Below are 20,724 nucleotides of genomic sequence, written 5' to 3'. Positions count from 1 at the left end.
CTACATCCAGACATTTAGAAACATGAACATCAAAATTGATATATAGTTTGTTTGTTTGTTTTCATCACAATTGCCAGTGCAAAAACACTAAGAAAACATTAATATTGGTATCTAACCGAATGGAGTATTTAAATATTGTTATGAGAACTGTTGCTTTTCCTTTCATTTTGCTTGACATAAAATATACTGCAGATTAAACATTTCAATATTTTCATTTTTTTCCATAATACAAAGCAAAAGAGCATTCTAATAAATTAAGCAACATTAATCATAATAGCAAATATATATATACATACATACATACATACATACATACATACATACATACATGCAGTCATGTACATATGATGCAAAAAAAAGAGAATTCATCTTATTTAGTATTTAATTTTTGTAAAAAAAAAAAAATATTCCCTTTGTCAAAAAATAATGTTTGTTGCGTCACACTCCACCTACATTTACATAATCTTACAGGGTGTAAGGATGCAGTTGGGAGGTGGAAGAAATATAAACACATCTGCAAGCCTTTAATTAACTCCCTGGAAGAGCATGTGAATTACAGGAATACACTCATGTGTGTAACCTGCAAAACCTCATATTCAGCCACTAGAGGGCATATATTTTAAAATATTTTCCAGATAACAGGTGGTCTTTTTTAGTAATGGTAATTGAATGAACCCTTGCAGAGTGTCTTTTGGTAAACGGTATAATTACATATATTAATACAGTTCATAAGGCAACCTTGTGTATTGATTCTTACCTGGTGTCTATTCTGGTTTTGTGTTCCAACCTGAGCTCTTGGTCAAGGAGTAATACAAGGAGTAATACAACCCTTTAATACAACCCTTTAATTCAAATAATTGCTTGATTAAAAAAAAAAAGAGTGGCAAAACAGCACTGGCCCTCTAACAAAGTGCTGTGTTGAATAATTAATTTACCCTCATGCAGATGATCAGTCTGTGATTAAGCCAGGTGAGCCCATACAAAATGATCAAAGCTTATTATGTAAGAGTTTTGTGCACTATAATTGCCACCTTTGCCTGTGCCTCATGGAGTCACAGACTGTTCAGGCAGGTTCAAGAAAGTTATATATATATATATATATATATATATATATATATATATATATATATATATATATATATATATATACACTCACCTAAAGGATTATTAGGAACACCTGTTCAATTTCTCATTAATGCAATTATCTAACCAACCAATCACATGGCAGATGCTTCAATGCATTTAGGGGTGTGGTCCTGGTCAAGACAATCTCCTGAACTCCAAACTGAATGTCTGAATGGGAAAGAAAGGTGATTTAAGCAATTTTGAGCGTGGCATGGTTGTTGGTGCCAGACGGGCCGGTCTGAGTATTTCACAATCTGCTCAGTTACTGGGATTTTCACGCACAACCATTTCTAGGGTTTACAAAGAATGGTGTGAAAAGGGAAAAACATCCAGTATGCGGCAGTCCTGTGGGCGAAAATGCCTTGTTGATGCTAGAGGTCAGAGGAGAATGGGCCGACTGATTCAAGCTGATAGAAGAGCAACTTTGACTGAAATAACCACTCGTTACAACTGAGGTATGCAGCAAAGCATTTGTGAAGCCACAACACGTACAACCTTGAGGCGGATGGGCTACAACAGCAGAAGACCCCACCGGGTACCACTCATCTCCACTACAAATAGGAAAAAGAGGCTACAATTTGCACAAGCTCACCAAAATTGGACAGTTGAAGACTGGAAAAATGTTGCCTGGTCTGATGAGTCTCGATTTCTGATGGTAGAGTCAGAATTTGGCGTAAACAGAATGAGAACATGGATCCATCATGCCTTGTTACCACTGTGCAGGCTGGTGGTGGTGGTGTAATGGTGTGGGGGATGTTTTCTTGGCACACTTTAGGCCCCTTAGTGCCAATTGGGCATCGTTTAAATGCCACGGCCTACCTGAGCATTGTTTCTGACCATGTCCATCCCTTTATGGCCACCATGTACCCATCCTCTGATGGCTACTTCCAGCAGGATAATGCACCATGTCACAAAGGTCGAATCATTTCAAATTGGTTTCTTGAACATGACAATGAGTTCACTGTACTAAACTGGCCCCCACAGTCACCAGATCTCAACCCAATAGAGCATCTTTGGGATGTGGTGGAACGGGAGCTTCGTGCCCTGGATGTGCATCCCACAAATCTCCATCAACTGCAAGATGCTATCCTATCAATATGGGCCAACATTTCTAAAGAATGCTTTCAGCACCTGTTGAATCAATGCCACGTAGAATTAAGGCAGTTCTGAAGGCGAAAGGGGGTCAAACACAGTATTAGTATGGTGTTCCTAATAATCCTTTAGGTGAGTGTATATATATATTTAAACAATGAGGGAAAACTGAGCAGACAGTGCTCCAAAAAACACAGAGGAGAAAAATGGCATCATAGGAAGACATGAACCTGATCCCCACCCCCTCTGTATGATGAGATGGGAACAGTGTTTTTGATGACAAGTAACAGTTATGATCACATACCAAATCGCAGTTCTCCATTATGGTCACTAGAGGTCTCTAATGAACCAACTTAATTTCTCTGCCCTGACCAAATAGTTTTAGCAGTTTTACCAACGGTGCCCCTGAAGTGCAAAATACATGCACATAAAAGAAAGATGAAATTACAATTAAAACAATACACCATCAGACTTAAACAAATGTCTGCAAACTTAACAATGTCTCTGCAACATTAAAAAAGTGTATGCAAACTTAAAAAAAGTCTGCAACATTAGCAATGTGTCTGCAACATTAAGTTGCTACAAACTTAAAAAAAAAAAATTCTACAAACTAAATTACATTACAAACCGGAAATGACAAATCAAAGTTGATGGGATTTGACGGCAAGGAGAAGAAAATGATTGCATCTCTTGAGTGGAGGAGCCAGTATTCAGTTCAGCAGATCAGGAATTGTCCTTCAGCAGCTCAAGTTACTGTAATTCTGTTGTCTTTCTGTTGTTTTCATAGGTAATAAAAATACTTCTAAACACAAAACAGGTGGGAGTATTTTATAGATGGTTTTATTTACATCCTAAGGTGGGAAATATGAATTATAAAGAGCTACATGTGTTTACCGGGGACATGCCTACACTTATCGATTGGAGTCTAATCATAATAATAATACACAATCTGAAAGCATACCTCCTCGGTGATATAGTGTACATCTCTATGTATTGTCCTGACAGTGCAAGCAAAGAGGCTCATACGTGTAGTATTGTAAACACAATATTGTGGATGTGATACTGAATATTACCCATTACCCATAATTAATTGTATGTATTTATGGAGTCTTACTACAGGATAATACGCAAACACAAAAAACAAACATAAGCTATTATGTACAGATTACTACCAATGTGTGTCCAACATTAATGGGGACATTAGTAATGCTGCAGACACTTGTCAAAGTTTGCAGACACATTTTTAATGTTGCTGGTGTTTTAATTGTAATTTCATTTGCATGTGTTCTGTACTTACCCTCCTTAAATTAGTCTAAATTAGCTGGAAACTATTTGTTTGAGTTCTGTGCATGGCATCATACCACCAGTACACACTGCGATATGCAATACAGACATGGATTGGAAAATTAGGAGCCCATATGTCTACAAACAAAATAACACACATCCAGGAATGTAATACAGTGGATCAGAGAGACTGTGCTTCGAGCTCTGATTTCAACCTTGTAGACTACCTCAAATGCAAAATAAGGAAGAGACATCAGAGACTGATTTGCAAACCATGATGTGGAAGGAAACACACAGTGATCTACAGTCACCTTCAAAACCAAGAAGTCAGAAGTCATTACAACAAAGGATGGGCCTGCATCCTATTATGTCAATTGTGAAACATTTTTTAATTTTGTAAACTGCTGCCTTTCTCCCCATTTTTTGAGTTACCAAAAAGCAGTTTATACACAGGAAACAGGATTTGGTGTTGTGGTATACCAAGAGGTATACTCTCCTGTTAAGTCATCCACCACAGATGCAGTAAACGATTCCCAGTCTCCCTGTGTGCATTTATTTATTTATTTATTTTTGAAAAACATTTGAAGAAGGTTTTTGGAAGCTTTTATTTAGTTTTTATTGGACAATTATTGTAGAATCTAGATTCTAGATATTTTGCATGCAGTAAATGTTTCTAATAGAATGTGTTTAGGGTGCTAATACTGTGCTGTGGTGTTAAATATTTTATTGTTTGTGTTAAGCCTCTCAATATTTTACAATAAATGCCATGGATAAATAAGGGATAGGTAAATATAGTGCACCACATGCAATTTAGAATGACATCTATAACAGTGCATGTTTTAATAATCCACTAGAGAGTTGAACAAAGCTGATAAACATGGTATTAACTCTAGGTAATCTCCTCCAAAGAATAATAACATTTTAGGTGTATAAGGGCATTTATGTAGTGAATTACAAAACTGACTGTAGATGCAGCTCAAGTATGTAAAAACAAGTATTATGAAGGAGTTTAAAAACAGCTAAGATAAATTGTTATTTAGAAATTCATATTAACTTAAAGAAATAAAAAATGTCTGTGCCATTACATTTAACTTGAGTTATTAATTCCAAATATAAACAATCTGCCTTCAAAGTTTGTAATTGTAATGCATTGCAGAAATGGTACAATTTAATGATTTACTTTATTTCTTTGCATATTTCATGCGTTCATTTTCAGTATTCAGTTTCATATTCAATACAAATGTCTGGATTGAAAAGCTAGGTGTGTAAAGATTTGATCACAACTGTACAGAGAAAGAGAAAGAGAAAAGACAGGAAGAAAATGACACAAACACTGTATTAAGAGTGGTATGATTGTGAGCTGGTGTTGGAGAGAAGATGTATGATCATAGCTGGAGGAAACAAAGGCTTGCACAGTCCAATCAATATTACTACATCATATCTGTTAAGTTTAGCAACTGGCACTTTGGCACTGTCTAAAATTACGTTTCTTCTTACGCACTAATTCCAATAGATGAAGAGCAGGAACAAAAAATGAAATTGAATCCTAGCTTCATGGTAGGTTATTGCTGCTGCCGTGGAGAGAGGTTGTGACCAAGTGCTTTGTTTGAGAAGCAGCTGTGCTCCCTTGTGTTGAAATAGCCAAAAGGTGCTGACCGTTGTATTGTTGGCATTTAAGTCTTCCAACCTCTGCTGACCTTCTTTATCCTTTTAAAGAAAGGCACTCATTGAACTCTGTGGTATTTTCTGTACTTGCTGCGTCCTGTCTTAAGTCATTATAGATGCATTCATTCCTCCATTTGAAAAATAAAAAAATAAAAAACAGTTTCCTCATAATGAAAACTATTCTACATTTAATTATCACAGCAGTATACAAGTATAGCATTTTATACGAGAACAGAATACCAAAGTTATTAAGATTGAGTTCTGCCTGATAAAAAGATAGCTTTAGAAAAGCAATGTGAAAAAAGTATTTGAATACCCTCCCAGTGTATAAAAAACTGAAGTAACATTTCACCAGTAAGAGTAAATCTTAATACTTGTATTACAAGTTCCGATCGTATTTGCTGATGTTAATGAATAAACTGTGAATGTGTGTAAGTTTGCAGTTCTGTGTGTTTCATGTTTAGAGCTTAGTGAGGGAATTAAATTGATAAAGAACACATTAATTCATTTTCCTAATTTTAGTTTAGCCGATTGTTAAACAACAATAATACCTTGAAGAATATCTTGATTCTGTGACCTTTTTCAGTAAAGAAATAGGGATGTCACTAGGAATTCATTGTTGATTGCATTGCATTCACAATCCTTTTTAATTTGAAAATGTATGTTTTAATTTTATAACTTAGCATTGCTAAATATAACTGCTCCTTGTAATGGATGATCTCCCTTAACAGGTTCCTGCTTTAACAATTCATGTCCATATATAGGACAAAGGGTACACTGAAGGACAGAAGGTCTCTATAAATGCAGCTGGAGAACAAGAGGTTTTTGTTACCATCTGCACATCAAGGTAGGTGCAGGCTCTGCTTTGGCACTCTACTTCTGAATGATTGCTTCATGTGTCAAACCTATACAAATTAATTCAGACTTCTTATCAACTTTTACAATGTATTTAAGATATTTTGTTTATAGATTGCTTACCTTATGTGTATCATTTTGGGGACACACTTCAAATACAGTGCCTCCTTTGCTGTATATTCTTGGTGATTGAGTTTGTTTCCAGGACTTAACATTATTGTCATCACCTCATCTTCTAAAATGTGTACTGCAACATCAAAACTGTTTACATTAACAACAACATGTAAGGGAAATATTGTTCATTAAATAAATTTGGTTAAAATAAATTTAATTGTGTTTTGCTTCAGGCTTCTGAGCAATACTAATATTGCAGTTTCTGTGGTGACAGGGTTTACAAGGTAAGACACCTTTTCAAGGTAAAACAAAATATTGACAGAAGGTTGACAGAACTTAGCCATACATATTTTAATAAATTATACATTTTACTCAGCCTGTTCAAATGTTCAAAAAGCTCCTTTTTATATTCCTCTTGATACTTTGTTGACTACAGGTAATCACTATAAAAGCACAATACTAAATAAGTTTTGAAACATTGTAATGTGTTTTTGAAGTACTTATTACTATGTATGAATATTTATTTTGTATTCCTGTACTGGTGGTTGTATGCGACTGTGTATCATGTCTTTGTTTTATTGTTTTTACACAGAGAACCACCACCATGAGTTCTGACGGGGAAATGGCGATTTTTGGGGAAGCCGCCCAATTTCTCCGGAAGTCGGAGAAAGAGAGACTGGAAGCACAGAGTCGTCCGTTTGATGCAAGAACTGCCTGTTATGTACACGATGACAAGGAACTTTATGTTAAGGGTCTTATCCAGTCTAAAGATGGTGGCAAAGTCACTGTTAAGGTCAATGACGACAAAGTAAGTTAAATCCTGCATACTGCAGGTCAATCTTTATACGAATTTGTTTAGATTTGTTTCTCATCTTTAAACTTTTGAATTTCTGTTTTGAGCACATATTGAGAAAGCACCATTTGTTAAACCCAATTTGTCATTTTGTTTTTCAGACTGTAACAGTTAAGGATGATCAAGTCTTCCCAATGAATCCTCCCAAGTACGACAAAATTGAGGACATGGCGATGATGACCCACCTGAACGAGCCCGCTGTGCTGTTTAACCTGAAAGAGCGTTACGCAGCATGGATGATCTATGTATGTTTTTCTATAATGAGCATATAGTGGACTATTTTGTCTTTCACTGAGGCTTCCATCAATATTTATTATTCTGTTTTCTTTCAATATCACTCTAGACATACTCGGGTCTTTTCTGTGTCACTGTCAACCCCTACAAGTGGCTGCCAGTGTACAACCCAGAAGTTGTTAAAAATTACAGAGGCAAGAAGCGAATGGAGGTGCCTCCTCACATCTTTGCCCTCTCTGACAACGCTTATCAGGCTATGCTCACGGGTAAGGCCAGACATTTGTACTCCTAGCACTACCTCTAGTATGTAAATACTGCAAAGTTTATTTATTTATTTATTTATTTATTTATTTATTTATTTATTAATCCTGGAAGAAATCTTTATTGAATTTGTTAATTAATTAAACTACTAACAACAGGATGAGCAACAGTGGGGACATGGACTTTTATTTATAAAGTAACCATTCATATGAGCTTGATAGAAACCCTGTGATTCCTCTTTACACTTGCTTCATGTGGCAATGCCTGTTACTTTGTTCTAACAAGTGGCACATAAATAGAAAATATATATTTTTATTTTTAATTAAAAAGATTTTCATTTTTTCCCCTAACCATTATCATTTTTTTTTTCTGTTTTAGATCGTGAAAACCAGTCTATTTTGATCACGTACGTTTTCATTTGTCTTTCCCAACTCTACTTTATATCAATCATTCTCATTTAGAAACTGAAACTTATTATCTTTATTTTACACTGTTGCTTCTTTTATTCACCAGTGGAGAATCCGGTGCGGGGAAGACTGTGAACACAAAACGTGTCATCCAATACTTTGCGACAATTGCAGTGTCTGCGGACAAGAAGAAGGAGCAAAGCAACAAAATGAAGGTTAGGTCTGGGAACACACTTATTGTACAGGATGTATGGTTTTATTTGGTCAACTCATAATTTTCTGTGTGTTTTTTTGTAATGTTTATTTTCCTCAGGGAACACTGGAGGATCAAATCATCCAGGCCAATCCTCTGTTAGAAGCCTTTGGTAACGCCAAGACTGTGAGAAATGACAACTCCTCACGTTTTGTAAGTCAGTCATTTCTTAATTAAAATTGGTTGTTGGGTTGTTTCAAGTATTTCAACCCTAACTCCAGACATAACCATATAAGTATCCATACAAAAATACTTCCAGAAGCATGTGTGGTTGCTGTGCTGACAATTACACTGTGAGTTGAAACAATAGCAGATGATGTGTGATTGCTTTATATGAAACTGAAAAAGGAAATTGTGCTTGTAATTCATTAAAGAATCTCAACCTTTAGTGCCATACTATATATATATATATATATATATATATATATATATATATATATATATATATATATATATATATTCATAAATTACATTATGAATGTAAGATAAAATGTATATTAAGGAATAGAAGTCTGAAGTTATAGTAACAGGCTGTTTCTAATGTTAATCGATCTCTGATCATTGATACCATGCGCATGTCATGTGGCTTTAGTTTATATTTTTCACATTTGATTTGATCATTTGATTGTATCATTTGTGTGTATTTGTTAATTTGCCTTTTCAAACAGGGTAAATTCATCCGAATCCACTTTGGGCCAAGTGGGAAACTGTCGTCGGCTGATATTGAAACATGTAGGTCTCATATCTCACACTGACACTTTTATGTTGATTTGAGCAGATTCGGTTAGTGAGGAAGCTCTTTTTTTTACATTTCTGTTCTGTAGATCTTCTGGAAAAATCCAGAGTGACGTTTCAGTTATCCGCTGAAAGAAGCTATCATATCTTCTACCAACTCACCTGCAACAAGAAGCCTGAACTTATTGGTAATTTCTGAATGTACTTATATGTTTCTGTTTTGAATGCAGTGCTTATATATAAATCCTACTGAGGAAATCAGAGATAAACATAAACCATTCTCGTCCCCCAGATATGCTCCTCATCACCACCAATCCATACGACTTTTCCTTCATCAGCCAAGGTGAAATAGCTGTGAAGAGCATCGATGACGCAGATGAGTTGATGGCTACAGATGTAAGTTGTTTGGAAGCATCACACAATCATGTAATTTCCATATATGTGTAATTTCTTCAAGGATGTATCTGTGTGTTTGCTTGGGTACAGGAAGCTATCGACATTCTGGGCTTCACTAATGAAGAGAAATTGGGCATCTACAAGCTGACTGGTGCCGTGATGCACTACGGTAACATGAGGTTCAAGCAGAAGCAACGTGAGGAGCAGGCTGAGCCCGATGGCACTGAAGGTACACACTACGGTGAAACAGTAAGATAAAAAATATATAAAATTGAGAATTGGGATAAAAAAACAATACAGGAAACTACCTGGCAAACTACAGGTGTTAAATTGTGTTAATTGGTGTGCCTTTGTTAAGTGATGCAAAACTGTCACTGTAATTCTTTAACTTGGACGTGCTATTTGTAGATCAAACAGATTAAATGTTTCCATCCAAAGTGGGACAGTTCTTATTTTTGACTTTAAATATATATGTTTTCAAGATTAAACACAATAATGTCTTAGGCGTGGTGCTGTTCATGAATGGATTAGTTTTATTCATTTATTAATGTTTCTTTATTGTCTTCCCTTAATGCAGAGGCTGATAAAGCAGCCTATCTGATGGGCTTGAATTCTGCTGATCTCCTTAAAAACCTATGCTACCCTAGGGTGAAGGTTGGCAATGAATATGTCACCAAGGGCCAGAGTGTCCAACAGGTAAAAATGTTCATTCTGACAACATGATGCTTTTTGTTGTGTCTTCTGAATGACTGAATGATATGCATTTTGGTCCATTTATTTCTTTACTAGGTGTATAACGCCATTGGTGCCCTGGCTAAGTCCGTCTATGAGAAGATGTTCTTGTGGATGGTGCTCCGTATTAACCAGCAGCTGGACACCAAGCAGCCCAGACAGCACTTCATTGGTGTGCTGGATATTGCCGGATTTGAGATCTTTGATGTAAGATTTGCCCATTGCTTTTATTTTCTCATGAGATAAGCATTATTATACATGTATTACAGTGAGATATGTGCTCACACACACAAATGCACTGTATATTGTATATGTACTGATGTGTTCTATATTTTATTTTTAGTTCAATACCTTGGAGCAGCTGTGCATCAACTTCACCAATGAGAAACTGCAACAGTTCTTCAACCACCACATGTTTGTACTGGAACAAGAAGAGTACAAGAAGGAAGGAATTGACTGGGAGTTCATTGACTTCGGAATGGACTTGGCTGCCTGCATTGAGCTTATTGAGAAGGTACTTTGTTGTTTCTTTACCTTTTTTCAAGTGCATAGTTTTAATAAACAGTAATTTACTCATATTCACACAGCATGTTTTTTAAAGTTTGATCTAGGGAGGAAAACATTTCAAAATTCTTTACGTACATGAACATCCTCATGATGTTTTTATTTTTTTAAGATACAACACTGATTTGAATATGTTGATATTAATTAAATGTTCTACTTTGGTTATCTTATACTTTTCATGTGTTCACAGCCAATGGGCATCTTCTCTATCCTCGAAGAGGAGTGCATGTTCCCCAAATCTACAGACACTTCTTTCAAGAATAAACTGTATGACCAGCATCTGGGCAAAAACAACTGCTTCCTGAAACCAAAGCCTGTTAAAGGCAAGCCTGAGGCCCACTTCTCCCTGGTGCACTATGCTGGTACTGTGGACTACAACATTGGTGGCTGGCTTGAGAAGAACAAGGACCCCCTGAATGAGTCTGTTGTGCAGCTCTACCAGAAGTCACCTGTGAAGCTGTTATCCTTCCTCTACTCCAGCTACTCAGCTACTGATGGTAAAGACTCAAATGATTGATTAACATGTCCCATTTTCATGTTATGCTTTTGAACAGTCTTAATGGACATGCTAAAGGTTCAGATTCAGAGTACTTTTGTTTTATGTTTTCTTAAAGACTCTGCTGGAGGTGGTAAAAAGGGGGGAGGCAAGAAGAAGGGTTCATCCTTCCAGACAGTGTCTGCACTATTCAGGGTATTGTATTATCTATTGAAGTGTGAAGAGCAAAAACTAAAAAGACATGTTATTTAAACTGAGAGATAATTATGCTTTCTCTGTCTACAGGAAAATCTAAACAAGCTGATGTCCAACTTGAAAACTACTCACCCTCATTTTGTGCGTTGTTTGATTCCCAATGAATCCAAAATCCCAGGTAATGGCATTTCAATGGTAATATGTCAATATTGTTTGACTCTCAAATGAAGAAAATAGAAACAATATGCATTTTTCAATTAATCTAGGTGCTATGGAAAATCAGCTGGTTATCCACCAGCTGAGATGTAATGGTGTGCTGGAAGGGATAAGAATTTGCAGAAAAGGATTCCCAAGCAGAATCATGTATGCTGACTTCAAGCAAAGGTACAAAAATTAAGTTTTAATTGCCTCTATTATGAAAAAGAAAATGACAGTGTCTCACATGGCTTAATTGTTGTTTGTTTGATTGTTTTTGCTACAGATACAGGATCTTGAATCCCAGTGCTGTCCCAGAGGGCCAGTTCATGGACAATAAGAAAGCTGGAGAGAAACTCCTTGGGTCAATTGATGTTGATCACACACAGTACAAATTTGGGCACACCAAAGCAAGTATATCTATTTCCGTGTACCTCTAATGCTCTATGTGATACAGATGTTATGAAGCTGAGGAAAAGCATGTTGAATGGAATGCTTCAAACAGATATGTGACACATCCAGGACTCCAGCAGAGCACAGGGATATCCATCCTTGTACAAATGCTGCTGCTTTTGAAAAATTGTGCAATGGAAAGTGTCACATAACTCATTTCCTATTTGTTGGTTTTATCATTCTTATTCAGGTGTTCTTCAAAGCTGGATTACTTGGTGTTCTTGAAGAGATGAGAGATGAGCGTCTCGCACAAGTGGTAACATGTACTCAAGCTGTGTGCCGTGGATACCTTGTAAGGATTGAATATAATAAGATGATAGAGAGAAGGTATTTAAACGGCACAAGGGATAATGGCACAAGGGATTGTTAATGCCAGTCAAGCAGCTTAATTCCACTGCTTTCCTCTCATTTTACAGGGAAGCCCTGTTTACCATTCAGTACAATATCCGCTCATTCATGAATGTGAAACACTGGCCATGGATGAAGATGTACTTCAAGATCAAGCCTCTCCTGAAGAGTGCGGAAACTGAGAAGGAAATGGCCACGATGAAAGAAGACTTTGCCAAGTGCAAGGAAGATCTGACCAAGTCAGATGCCAGAAGGAAGGAACTTGAGGAGAAAATGGTCTCCATTGTTCAAGAAAAGAACGACCTACTTCTTCAAGTTCAATCGGTATGTTATAAAGAAAACTTTATTAATTAGTAATATAAGAGGAAATCTAACATTTCTGGCAAAATTGCCTCTTAAAATTCTAACAATTTGTCAAACACTTAAATGAAAATGAATCAGTTAATTAATTATTTAAGTTCAGGTGGTATTTTCACCTCGAATACAATACAATATAAGTCTCATCATATTTAAAATGTTTATTGTGTAAACTGTAAGTTGCCCTGGATAAGAGCATTTGCTAATAAATACATAAATACATAAATACATAATATTACACATTTTTGTTTTACAGATTCAAGTTGGGGGAAATTATTCAATATTCCTATTTTTAATGTAAAATATACAAACCTCTCATTGAGTTCATGAATTCAATCAATTAGTTTATACATAGGTATATGAAATATACATATGTGTATTTGTATATTTATCTTTGTAGTGGTTTTAATTATATTTACTCTTTGAAAGACTTGTTATAAATTAGTTATGAGGCAGTATTTATTTGAATTTGATGGATATTTTTTGCTGTTCATTATGTAAAGGAATCTGATAATCTGATGGATGCGGAAGAAAGGTGTGAAGGCCTCATCAAGAGTAAAATCCAGCTTGAGGCAAAATTGAAAGAGACAGCAGAGAGACTGGATGATGAGGAGGAAATGAATGCTGAGCTGACTGCAAAGAAGAGGAAACTGGAGGATGAGTGCTCTGAGCTCAAGAAAGACATTGATGACTTAGAGCTCACCCTGGCCAAAGTGGAGAAGGAGAAACATGCCACAGAAAACAAGGTTTGACACATAATACTTATACATGTTGTCCTGAGGTGAAGCAATGACTTTATTTCTAAATGAAATGTTTAATCTCACAGGTGAAAAATCTGACTGAGGAGATGGCATCTCTTGATGAGAATATCTCCAAGTTGACAAAGGAGAAGAAAGCTCTTCAGGAGGCCCACCAACAGACCCTTGATGATTTGCAGGCTGAGGAAGACAAAGTCAACAGTCTGAGCAAAGCCAAGACCAAACTGGAGCAGCAAGTGGATGATGTGAGTCTTAATATGATTGATTTTAGAAATGCAGGGTATGTGGATTAATTTCTATACTCTTCCAGCCTGGACAGTATTTGTAGTTTTAATTTATTGTAAAGGTATTCTGTATTATAACTATGGTTTCTGAGACATGGGCAAGAAACTTTGATTACTACACCTAGCATTACAACACAAATAATAGTTGCAAACCATGATAGACCTCTTTCAGAATGTTAATTTATCTCATAGAGTCTGTAAATGCTTCTATGTTGGCTTTGCAACTTTGGGATTTATTTATCTTGTTACAGAAAGAAACATGTTTACAATGTAGCGATGTATCTAAAAAATAGTTTATAGATGTAGACCTTATTGTTTTCAACATTTTTTGTATTAAACATAAAGTTATCTGTGCATTCTTAATCCATATGTTCTGACTTTTATGGACACTTTTTATTGACTTTTATTGTATTAATTAATACAATTTCAGTTAGAGGGATCACTGGAACAAGAGAAGAAAATTCGCATGGACCTAGAGAGGGCCAAGAGAAAGCTTGAGGGTGATCTGAAATTAGCCCAGGAATCCATAATGGATTTGGAAAATGACAAACAACAGTTGGATGAAAAGCTCAAGAAGTAAGTCTCTCTTTGCTGACAGATTTGAAATAATTCACCAGAATATCAACTCTAGCTATTATTCCTAATGCTGATTGAAGATTTGTTTAATAAAGGAATTGAAAAAGATTTTCTACAATACATATGATATAGATCTCAGTATTTGCTTTTTAACCAGATTCCATTTATTTTGTATAACAGGAAAGACTTTGAAGTTACTCAGCTGCAAGGGAAAATTGAAGATGAGCAAGCTCTTGGGGCTCAACTGCAGAAGAAAATTAAGGAGCTGCAGGTAAGATGTATGGATGTTTCTCTGAATTTCCAGCCATTTCATTGAAACATTTTAGCAGAAATTGACCCATGCTTGTTATTTGTCAGGCACGCATTGAAGAGCTGGAAGAAGAAATTGAGGCTGAACGTGCTGCTCGGGCCAAGGTTGAGAAGCAGAGGGCTGATCTTTCCAGGGAACTTGAGGAGATCAGCGAAAGGCTTGAAGAGGCTGGTGGTGCAACCTCGGCTCAGATTGAGATGAACAAGAAACGCGAAGCTGAGTTCCAGAAACTCCGCCGTGACCTTGAAGAGTCGACTCTGCAACATGAAGCCACCGCTGCTGCCCTCCGCAAGAAGCATGCTGACTCTGTGGCAGAACTTGGGGAGCAAATTGACAACCTACAGCGTGTAAAACAGAAACTTGAGAAGGAGAAGAGTGAGCTGAAAATGGAAGTGGATGATCTCTCCAGCAACATGGAGTCTATTGCCAAGTCTAAAGTGAGTTGGACATGCTGTGAAATAATGCCTTGAAAAAATATTCTGGTGGTCTCTTAAAACTTAAAATACCAAAGCTTTTGTTTCTTTGTAGGCCAATCTTGAAAAGATGTGCCGCTCTCTAGAAGATCAGCTAAGTGAATTAAAGGCAAAAGACGATGATCTTCAGAGACAGAATAATGACCTTACAACTCAGAAATCCCGTTTCCAGACAGAGAATGGTAAGGATATATCATATGTCAACTGCAAATTATGCAGAACAAATGAATATATTTCAATATATTGATATATATATAGCAGAGACCTAGAAACTCCATAAAATATTCTGTATTTTCTATTACAACAGGGGAAATGTCTCGTCAACTTGAAGAAAAGGATTCCTTGGTGTCTCAGTTAACCAGGGGAAAAGTGGCTTATACTCAGCAAGTTGAAGAACTGAAAAGGCTGAATGAAGAGGAAATCAAGGTAAACATGTTGTGCACAAAACATAAAGCCAAACCAAAGCCACCCCTTCAAAATAAGAATGAGACATCTTTGAATTTCCAGACATTCAGTGGAAAAACAAACCCAAACCTGTATCTTTTTCTATCTCTCTTATCAGGCTAAAAATGCTCTGGCTCATGCTTTGCAATCAGCCCGTCATGACTGTGATCTCCTACGAGAGCAGTTTGAGGAGGAGCAGGAGGCCAAGGCTGAACTTCAGCGCGGAATGTCCAAAGCCAACAGTGAAGTGGCTCAGTGGAGAACAAAATACGAAACTGACGCCATCCAGCGCACTGAGGAGCTTGAGGAAGCCAAGTATGATATTATTACTATCATTATCATTATCATTCTTATTATTTGTTTCTTAGCAGACATCCTTGCCCAGGGCAAATAGAGCAGTAATACAAAATATAATTTAAAGCAATACAAAAGTGTGGTAATACTACAGTACAAAAAACAAAATACAATAACATCATAGTCGAATGAAGTTACAAGTGCAGGCATAATATACATAAGTTCCAAGTATGTGCTAAAGGAGGTGGTGGGTGGGGGGGTGGCATAAATCATGATAGCACGTTGAGCTTATTTTTTAGCAGTTTAACATATACTAGATAAATACTTTGTCCCCCCTTTTGTCCTTTGGTAATGTAATCCTGATTTAATTGCAGGAAAAAGTTGGCTCAACGTTTACAAGATGCTGAGGAAGCAGTCGAGGCAACAAACTCCAAGTGCTCTTCCCTGGAGAAGACCAAGCAGAGACTGCAGAGTGAAGTGGAGGATCTGATGATGGATGTGGAAAAGGCCAACTCTGCTGCGGCTGCCCTTGATAAGAAACAAAGAAACTTTGACAAGGTATGACAACGTCTGTGTTGTGCATGTAGTATCGGGGTGCAAAATACACTTTTAGTCACCTGTGTAATCTCTGTTTGAAGGTCCTGGCAGAATGGAAGCAGAAGTACGAAGAAAGCCAAGCAGAACTGGAAGGTGCACTGAAGGAGGTCCGCTCCATGGGAACTGAGAACTTCAAGATGAAGAATGCTTATGAAGAATCATTAGAGCATCTTGAAACACTGAAACGTGAAAACAAGAACCTGCAACGTAAGCAGTGTGTTTCGTTATAACACATTTACTTTCCAAGTGTTGAAAGTTGGCTTATTAAATCAAGATTACTTTTAATCAAGTAAATATATAATAATATATATTCTTACCAAAAGCTGTGCACTATAGTGCAGATGATTTTACTGTTTTAATTCTCACCAGCTTAGTGCCAGTAATCAAACCTATTTTGATTTGAATGCTTGTATAATATGCTTTAAAGTGAAATGAGAGACTGGATCAGAAATAGTAACTACAATTAAACTATTCTTAACTTGTAGAGGAGATTTCAGATCTCACTGAGCAGCTTGGCGAAACTGGCAAGAGCATTCATGAGCTGGAGAAAGCCAAGAAACAAGCAGAACAGGAAAAAGCTGAGATTCAGACAGCTTTGGAAGAGGCAGAGGTAACTGTATAAGCACTAAAGACAATATAATGAATTAATCAGTAATACTCTAGGCTGAATGTAAATCAGTAAATGACCCAATTTGTACTGTAATGCAAATTCAAGGCTGTACACAGTTAAACTATACATCCACTTATAATGCCCTTTATTAATTGCAATCTAGGCATCCCTGGAGCATGAAGAGAGCAAGATTCTCCGTGTGCAACTAGAGCTGAACCAGGTGAAGTCTGAGGTAGACAGGAAAATCTCGGAGAAGGATGAGGAGATTGAGCAACTGAAGAGGAACAACCAGAGAGTTGTAGACTCACTGCAGAGTACCTTGGATTCTGAGGTCAGGAGCCGCAACGATGCCCTGAGAGTGAAAAAGAAGATGGAGGGGGATCTCAATGAGATGGAAATACAGCTGGGTCACGCCAACCGCCAGGCCTGCGAATCACAGAAACACCTGAGGAACATCCAGGCACAGCTTAAGGTCAGCTCTTGTGACACTGCAGTGAATTAACAACAGCATGTTCCAATATCTAAGTGCTTCAACTGAAATCATGCAGATAATCTAACTCAAAGCATCCCCCACTATGGAGCTGCAGTTTTCAATTTGCCAGTCTTGTCCCACAAGAAAATTGGCAGACAGCAAATTATAGTTATTATTAGATGATCTAACAAGTACTTTGTTTTTGAAATGTATGTTGTATGGTGTTGCATAGCTAATCATATTAATCTAATTAATGATTTCAATATATGATTAGAAAAGTCAAAAAAGCATTTCACTATCTATTGATCGCTTTCAGTATTGATGATGAAGATGATGATTATTATCATTATGAATGTATTTATTTATTTCATAGTAGACACCCCAACCTAAGTGAAGGGAGTTGTCACAAGAAATATTTGTCAAACAGTTGCAAATGCAGTAAATACAAATTATAGACTTTCTATGGCCTAGTAAATTACATGCAATTTAGGTGTGTTATCAATACACAACAAAATACATGGCTGATATCAAACAAAACACAAAACACATCTAAATGATAATCAGGATTCAGCCAGCAGTTGTAGCTACAAATGTAGACAAAGGTGTCTTCTGTTATTTACCTTCCCAAAAAGGAAGCTCAGTTGCACCTTGATGATTCCATGAGAAGCAGCGATGACATGAAGGAACAGGTTGCCATGGCGGAACGCAGGAGCAACCTGATGCAGGCTGAGATTGAGGAAATGAGGGCTGCCCTGGAACAGACAGACAGAAGCCGCAAAGTGGCTGAACAGGAACTGGTTGATGCAAGTGAGCGTGTGCAGCTGCTGCACTCCCAGGTGAGTGATTCAGTCCATGCTTCTAAAATGCAAATGGAAATAACTTTAATATTTGCCACTGTTTAATTAGTACTGTGTTACTAACATGTAGATTTGTTTGCACTTTTATTTTTCAAGAATACTAGTTTGATCAACACCAGGAAGAAGCTGGAGAGTGATTTTTCACAGCTTCAAAGTGAGGTGGAGGACACAATCCAAGAAGCCAGGAATGCCGATGAGAAAGCCAAGAAGGCCATCACTGATGTAGGTTCTTAAGTCAACATTTTGACTTAACTTTTCTGAAACACCAAACTAAAAAAAATAAAGATATCTAATCACAATTGGTCGTGTTTACAGGCTGCCATGATGGCTGAGGAGCTGAAGAAGGAGCAGGACACCAGCGCTCATCTGGAGAGAATGAAGAAGAACCTGGAGGTCACAGTGAAGGACCTGCAGCACCGTCTGGATGAGGCTGAGCAGCTGGCAATGAAGGGTGGAAAGAAGCAGCTCCAGAAACTGGAGTCTAGGGTGAGATGTAGAAGATAAAAGAGACATGTAAATGTATAGAAATGTTCATATTTACCCCATTCCAACGTTCCACTCTCCTGACAGTGTGACATTTCCTTTAGGTGCGTGAGCTGGAAAATGAACTTGAAGCAGAACAGAAGCACAGTTCTGATTCAGTGAAGGGTGTAAGGAAGTATGAGCGGAGAGTCAAGGAGCTGTCATATCAGGTATAGTAGACCTGGCATGAGGTTGTCCAAAGTTAATTAAGAATAATGATTACAAATTAAACATTCCAGTCATGGCTTCATAACTGTCTCCTTCTTTGAAATAGTCTGAGGAGGATAAGAAGAACATCCTCAGACTACAAGATCTGGTTGACAAACTCCAGTTGAAGGTCAAGGCCTACAAGAGACAAGCAGAGGAGTCTGTGAGTAATGTGCACATTAATAAATAGAACCACATACAGTAATGGCAAAATGTCTAAAATAACCTCTCTCCATTCAGTTAATAATTTCACAAAGTTTACTATATGTGTCAGGACTAGGAAGTCTTGAGTGTATTTTATGTTTCACTGTGCTGTCCAGAACAGAAATCACTTGGCATACAATGAAGATTATGTAAAGGAAGGACACATGTCATATGTAATACTATAGAGTGAATATGTGAATCTTGCCACATTATTATTAATCTGAGGAAGTAATTTTTGAAAAAGTACTTCTGCAATAAAGGGTCTGTATGAGATGTTATTCAACAGTTGATGTTATTTTTTCTTAATTATTCAATAAGAAATGTTGGCCCTGGGCATAATTCCTGTGATTAATGGTTATTTTCAGGAGGAACAGTCCAATACCCATCTCTCCAGATTCAGGAAAGTGCAGCATGAGCTGGAGGAAGCTGAGGAGCGAGCTGACATCGCTGAATCACAGGTCAACAAGCTCAGAGCCAAGAGCCGTGATATGGGCTCTAAGGTAAAATATTCAAACATTGTGATTCACAAATTCAAGTTTTTAATTTCATGTAGAAAAAGCCTTAGCTTGTAATTAATAACAAATTATTCACAATTTGAGATCCAGCTGGTCAGCCTTAGTGTGTTCTGTGCAGTACTGTTTCATACTAAGTTAATAAAAAATAGCTTTTGTCTCACTGTAAACTAACTGTAAATTGCACTTTTGTCTTTTACAGGGAAAAGACAACCAGGAGTAAAGCTTCAAGCTGTCTAGTACATAAAGATAAAAAAGTGGGTCCCATTCATAACATTGGAACATATAACTTATTTAAAGACTGTTTCTTTTAGAGGCTCCTTTTTTAGTAAATATCATTACTATTTACACAATGAATAAGTCCAAAAATAATAGATTTTATTAAGCAAAACTTGAAGAAACATTTTTTTGTAATAGTTATTATGATGTAATGCTTGTGAGCCCAACACATCTTCTCTATGTACCAATTTGTATTAGTTTTTACTATAATAGTAATAAAGCATTCAAACCAAAGTTGTTATTTCCTTTATTCTGTTTTGGAAACAAGGTGATGGTTATAAATAGTTTAGGGTAAATGTTTTCATATTATTATTATTGTATTTTACAACTAAAAATCAAAATAAAATATCTGTGACAGGCCTATAGTATAAATTTGAGGTTGCACTGACACGACTGACATAGTTGGACTATTTTTACTGACATGCCATATATTTTACTGACACCCCTATTTTGGTCTTAAAAAAGTGTGAAAATAAAATATATATACACACCCTATGGTGCAGAGCTGCCCTGTTGGCTTTTGTATGAGGAAATTAGCTATTCCTGACAAGCTTTAGAAAATGCATAATGCTTCATGCTGCTAGCATGGCTCCGCACATCCCTACATAAAGTTCGAGTCCTTTATCCAAGCCGATTGAAAGGAGCACTTTCTAATTCTATGGATTTTCTTTCAAATTGTCATACTACATTTTTTGGTAACATTAGCTATCG

The 20,724-nt window shown here is 36.8% G+C and overlaps 1 protein-coding gene across 1 annotated transcript; it reads left to right on the top strand.

Annotated features, from left to right (window-relative positions):
• The first annotated feature begins 6,366 nt into the window (after positions 1-6,366).
• On the top strand, positions 6,367-20,247 carry LOC136749994 (myosin-4-like). The gene is made up of 40 exons (XM_066704694.1): positions 6,367-6,419; positions 6,728-6,943; positions 7,090-7,233; positions 7,332-7,488; positions 7,862-7,889; positions 7,997-8,105; positions 8,204-8,296; positions 8,812-8,875; positions 8,968-9,066; positions 9,171-9,274; positions 9,365-9,503; positions 9,852-9,970; positions 10,064-10,213; positions 10,350-10,520; positions 10,761-11,067; positions 11,185-11,261; positions 11,352-11,439; positions 11,528-11,645; positions 11,743-11,866; positions 12,100-12,236; positions 12,326-12,581; positions 13,118-13,360; positions 13,441-13,617; positions 14,087-14,232; positions 14,413-14,503; positions 14,590-14,979; positions 15,071-15,197; positions 15,323-15,441; positions 15,578-15,774; positions 16,128-16,311; positions 16,392-16,557; positions 16,836-16,960; positions 17,124-17,432; positions 18,065-18,268; positions 18,386-18,511; positions 18,605-18,775; positions 18,877-18,981; positions 19,086-19,181; positions 19,588-19,722; positions 19,937-20,247. Exons 2-40 carry the CDS (start codon positions 6,740-6,742, stop codon positions 19,955-19,957), a joined length of 5,820 nt encoding a protein of 1,939 aa, XP_066560791.1. The 5' UTR covers positions 6,367-6,419; positions 6,728-6,739; the 3' UTR covers positions 19,958-20,247.
• The last annotated feature ends 477 nt before the right edge of the window (positions 20,248-20,724 follow it).

Source organism: Amia ocellicauda, chromosome 5 (assembly GCF_036373705.1).
Source record: "Amia ocellicauda isolate fAmiCal2 chromosome 5, fAmiCal2.hap1, whole genome shotgun sequence".
Classification (NCBI taxonomy): Eukaryota; Metazoa; Chordata; class Actinopteri; order Amiiformes; family Amiidae; genus Amia; species Amia ocellicauda.
The sequence above is the reverse complement of the archived record's forward strand: the minus strand, read 5'-3'. Positions and strand labels throughout refer to the sequence as shown.

What these genes read in the sequence shown, in the direction of transcription:
- LOC136749994 (XM_066704694.1), top strand. Translation starts at nt 6,740, where the DNA reads ATGAGTTCTGACGGGGAAATGGCGATTTTTGGGGAAGCCGCCCAATTT. An exon ending in GTCGGCTGATATTGAAACAT is followed by an intron (nt 8,876 to 8,967) that starts GTAGGTCTCATA and finishes TCTGTTCTGTAG; the next exon opens with ATCTTCTGGAAAAATCCAGA. An exon ending in CCAAGAAGGCCATCACTGAT is followed by an intron (nt 18,512 to 18,604) that starts GTAGGTTCTTAA and finishes TCGTGTTTACAG; the next exon opens with GCTGCCATGATGGCTGAGGA.